The sequence below is a fragment of the Triticum aestivum genome, chromosome 4A (assembly GCF_018294505.1).
Source record: "Triticum aestivum cultivar Chinese Spring chromosome 4A, IWGSC CS RefSeq v2.1, whole genome shotgun sequence".
In the NCBI taxonomy this organism is placed as follows: Eukaryota; Viridiplantae; Streptophyta; class Magnoliopsida; order Poales; family Poaceae; genus Triticum; species Triticum aestivum.
In genome coordinates, this window is record NC_057803.1 from 753,406,812 (window position 1) to 753,411,964 (window position 5,153).

The following is a 5,153-nucleotide window of genomic DNA, read 5'->3' on the forward strand; positions in this document are numbered from 1 at the left end:
CACAAAACACTTTTGTCTTCTGAAGACGATCTGTGGAGGTTCAAGATTAAGATCTGTGGAGGCATTGGGCGCCAAGACGACGCTCGGTCATTGTATGAGAAACCAGCTTAGTACTTCCTCCTTAAACTAATATAAAAGCGTTTAGAATACTAAAGTAGTGATCTAAATGCTCTTATATTAGTTTACAGAGGGAGTAGAAAATAATGTAAACCCGGCCGTATTTGTAAGGATTCCATCGACCGCGCGGAGGAAACAATGGGAAAAAGCGCGCCTTCCGCGTTGGAATGCAAGCTAGCCTCGTAGTGAACGCCGTAGCATGCTTCCTTGCAGCTGGACGTGCAAATTTATGTACGCGGAGTCTAATTCAAATTCGTCATGAACGACCCTCGACCTTATAATTCGTTAAGAACTAACCTCCACACCGGGAGAGTCGCCTTCAGATCACCGCACCGGACCACCCACTGATTGATTTGAGCCACTCACCGGCACTGACATGGTTCCTTTCCTGGCGCCGTTGCTGGGCAGCGTGGCGGCCAAGGTTGGTGACGCGCTGGTGGGCGAGCTGCTGCGGGCGTGGGGGCTGGACAAGGCCCGCCGGAAGTTGGAGCGCCACCTCGCTGCCGTCCAGTGCATCATGCTGGACGCCGAGGCCAAGAGCCGCACCAACCCCGCTGTCCGCCAGTGGATGACGGACCTCAAGACTGCCGCCTACCAAGCTGACGACATCCTTGATGCCTTCCGATGCGAGGCTTTGCGCCGCCGTGCCGCTCATATCCGCCACTCCACCGCACGTAAGGTTCGTCCTACCTTCTTCCCACTCTGATGTCATTATAAGCTCAATCTGAACATATAAGCCTTTTAATTTTAGTTTTATTGGTTTTTATATCAGGCGCTGAGCTACTTTACCGTCAATAGTCCCGTTGTTTTCCGTCTATCCATGAGCAGGAAGATGAAGGATGCCCTTGAGATGATAGATGAACTGGTTGTCGAGATGAACAATTTTCACTTCCTACAACTTACCGAGACACCAACTATTGATCATCCACAAACACACTCTCATGTTGATGAATCAGATATAGTCGGCAGACAAGATGAGAAGGAACAAGTGGTGAAGATATTGCTCGACCACGCCGACAACAACAATAAGAATAACAATGTCATGGTGCTTCCCATAGTTGGTATGGGGGGAATTGGTAAGACTACACTTGCCCAACTTGTGCACAATGATCCGAGGGTGATGCATCATTTTGAGTTGGTCATATGGGTCTGTGTCTCTGACAAGTTTGTTATTGAAGAAATTATTCGATCTATTATACAAGTGGTTACAATGAACAAGTGTGAATTGACTGAGATGGAAGCACTTGAGAAGAAACTTGGTGAAGTGTTGGGAAAGAAAAGGTGCCTCCTAGTGTTGGATGATGTTTGGAATGAAGATAGACAGAAGTGGGATGAGATGAGATCATTGTTGTGCTCACATGTTGGCTCAGGTAGTGCAATAATTGTGACAAGCCGAAGTGATCGAGTTGCTTCTATCATGGGCACACTTCCTCCACATATGATATTTGTTCTAAATGAGGACCAATCATGGGAGCTTTTTCGTAGAAGCACATTTGGAAGCGGAGTGGAAAAACAAGGGGAATTGATTTCAGTTGCTAAGAGTATTCTCCATAAGTGCAAGGGATTGCCTCTTGCTATCAAGACCATATCTGCTTTACTTCAGTCGAAGCATCATACTCAATGGTTCTCTGTTCTGGATAGTGATGTCTGGAAAGATGATATCATCACATCTACCGGAATTGTACCCGCACTACAGCTAAGCTATTATAACTTGTCATCGGAAGCAAAAACATGCTTTTCATTCTGTGCTATTTTCCCCAAGGATAGCATGTTGGAGAAAGACACGTTAATCCAGCTATGGATGGCAAATGACTTTATTGCATCGGAAGCAAGAGGCGAACACATTTTTGATGTGCTAGTTTGGAGATGTTTTCTTCAAGATGTGGAGACTCAAAAAAAATTGCGCCCTGAACTTCGATATGGGAATTTTCATTCTGTTCAAGATGAATTCATCCACCAACCAACTACTTGCAAGATGCATGATCTTATTCATGATCTCGCTGAATTTGTAAGCGGAAATGACTGCTCTATTCTGCAACAATCTTCATCATGTCAAGAAAACTCCAGTTCATTACAAAATGAGGTTCGACATTTGTCACTTGAGTATGTCACTGATAATACTATGGCAGCCATGAAGGAAATTTTGGCTCCCCTACCCCGTACGATCTTAATCCAAAGATATTTGAAGCGGACTATGAATCTTCCGAGTATAGTCTGGTCAAAATTCTTGTCCGTACGAGCATTCAAGACATTCTCAATCGAGACAAATATGACAAACTTGAAGCATCTTCGCTACCTAGATTGTTCTTATTCTAGTATATCTTCACTTCCTGAAGCCACTACAATGTTGTATAGTTTGAAAACATTGAAGCTCATTGGTTGTCAAAAACTTGAGAAATTGCCAAAGGGCATGGGATGTATGATCAGTCTTTGGCACGTCTTCCTCGTTGGTTGTCATCGTTTGGAGCACATGCCACGAGGTATTGGTCAGCTGAATTCTCTGCGGACGTTGACAAGTTATGTCATTGATAGTGATGCGAGTCGTGGAATTGTTCAACTGAAAAATTTGAATCTAGGTGGTGCTCTTTCTTTGTCTGGGATAAGAAAAGTACATAGTGCAGAAAATGCTAAACAAGGCAATATGTCCGCCAAGCACAATTTAAAAAGATTATCACTTGATTGGTATGGATCTTATAGCACAAATATTGGATTTGAACTTGATACTAATCCAGAAGGAATATTGGAAGCCCTTTGTCCGGGCAAAAGGCTTGAAGCTTTACAACTATGTAATTATACCGGTGCTAAATTGTCAACATGGATGCACAACTCTACACTATTGGAGAATCTCAGTGAACTTTCTCTCAGTAGCTGCCAGAACTGCAAGGATCTTCCACCATTATGGCAGCTGCCCTCTCTCGTGTACTTGCGTTTGAGTGCTTTGGTTAGCTTGACCAGTATTTGTCTTGGTAATGATGATACAGGTACTGGGGAATCATGTAATTCTTCCCCACCCTTCTTTCCTAAATTGGAAACCATGATACTTTCGTACATTCCTAAGCTAGAGAGATGGCACTGGGAGGTCGCAGGACAAGTAGTTGTTATGTCATTCCCTCGGCTCAAGAAGATAGAAATTTCTAGATGCCCAATGCTAGCAAGCATGCCGAAAATGCCCTCTCTCAGGTACTTGAGTTTGGATAGTTTGGGTAGCTTGACAAGTATATGTGTTGGTAATAATGATACTAACAATGTGGAATCATGTATTTCTCCACCACATTTCTTTCCTAAATTGGAAACGATGATAGTTTCCAACATGCCTAAGCTAGAGAGATGGCACCAAGAGGTGGCAGGACAAGTAGCAGTTGTATCATTCCCTCAGCTCAAGAAGCTCAGTATTTCCGAATGCCCAATGCTAGCAAGCATGCCCAAGATGATCCCTTTGCTTGATGATCTACTGGTGAATGAAGCAAGAGACATTCCCCTTTACCATCTGATGAATCTGTCTGTGCAATCTAATCTCAAGTGTAAAGGATCCATTAAAATGAAACGTAGAGTTGGTTGGCTGCATGAAGATCTTCATTTCTCGAGGATTGGTAACTCTAATGTGAGCCTGCTACTCACAGGTTTGAGTGGAAATGTAGAGCGCTTTCAAGAGGAGTTGAGTAAAATACCTTCCAGATTTATTAAGGAGCTAGGTATAGAAAATTGTGACTGCCTTTTCTCATCTGAAGCATCAGAAATACAACAGAATATATGGAAACATTTTGGTTTTGTTGAAAGAATGTGGATTTCAAGCATCAATAATATAATACAATGGCCATTGGTAGAATTCAGAAACCTGAATTGTCTTCGAAGTCTACATTTGCTCGATTGTTCCAACTTAACCGGTTCCCTTCCATCAACAATATCTGATGAGGAAAATTTCCAGCATCCTCGACTCCAGAATCATTTAGTTATAAATTGTGGAAAATGGTTGGAGGTACCAAAGTTGCCCTCATCGCTTGAAACTTTGCACATCGCTCGTTGTCCCAAGCTGGTGTCAATGCCAAGAAACCTTTGGAACATGACAAAATTGAGAGAAATCTTTGTGATGGACTGTGCTACCCTGACGACGTTTCCAGATGGAATGTATGGAGTCACTGCGCTCAAGAAGCTAGATATTTGGAAATGCCCAAGGTTAGAGACACTACCGGAGGGACTCCTGCAGCAGCTCCCGGCCCTCGAGCAACTAACTATCAAAGATTGCCCGAACTTGAAGGGAGCCTTCTCAAGAGGAGGTGTTTACTGGAATTTGGTGAAATCAATTAGACATCGATTAGTTTAATGAACCAGTGCGCTGAATGCTTTGGTTGCATCAAATTGGATGCCTGCGCCGCTACATGTGTATGTCGGCTTTGTAGGGCTTTGCATTCCAATGGGGTATATATACTCTCCTTTCTTTACCTTGTTCTCTTATTCTTTCAAAATTATACCTTGATCAAGAACATTGCAAAGTAATCAATCCGTAAAGAAATATAAGAGCGTTTAGATCACTATATTTCTTTCCGGAGAGAGTACTTTGTAACTCAACTTCAGTTATTAATCATATATATTGACTTGTACTCATAGTGGCACTGTTGAGAAAAAGTCAAGCAATCTTCAACTAACGATTTCTGTGTTAAAAAAACTGTCAAGAGTCAGGCTTGTAGTATAAACTGCAGCATGTAACGAATCCATCAAAACCTGAAGCATGCATGTCTTGCAGAATAAGTCGTTACTCTCGTCTGAAGCTAGGCTAGGAACCTAGTAGAGTGTCCTGTTTTTTTTCGAAAAAGGGGGCTCCCCGGCCTCTGCATCAGAACGATGCATACGGCCATATAAATATATAAATAAAGTTGTTCAACACGGTCGTAAAGTCTGAAGACAAAATAACGGCGAGCTCACAAAGAGCCACAACGCCAGGAACACAAGGCCCAAAAGCCACAACCGGCTGACAAAACAAAGATAGGTAAACTAATTGTCTATCCTATTACATGACCGCCATCCAAGCCGGTTGAAGA

General features: G+C 42.9%; 1 protein-coding gene across 1 annotated transcript; it reads left to right on the forward strand.

Moving 5' to 3' along the window:
- Positions 1–493: 493 nt before the first annotated feature.
- On the forward strand, positions 494–4,438 carry LOC123084640 (putative disease resistance protein RGA4). Its single transcript, XM_044506126.1, has 5 exons — positions 494–796; positions 890–2,121; positions 2,153–2,224; positions 2,512–3,036; positions 3,298–4,438. Exons 1-5 carry the CDS (start codon positions 494–496, stop codon positions 4,436–4,438), a joined length of 3,273 nt encoding a protein of 1,090 aa, XP_044362061.1.
- The last annotated feature ends 715 nt before the right edge of the window (positions 4,439–5,153 follow it).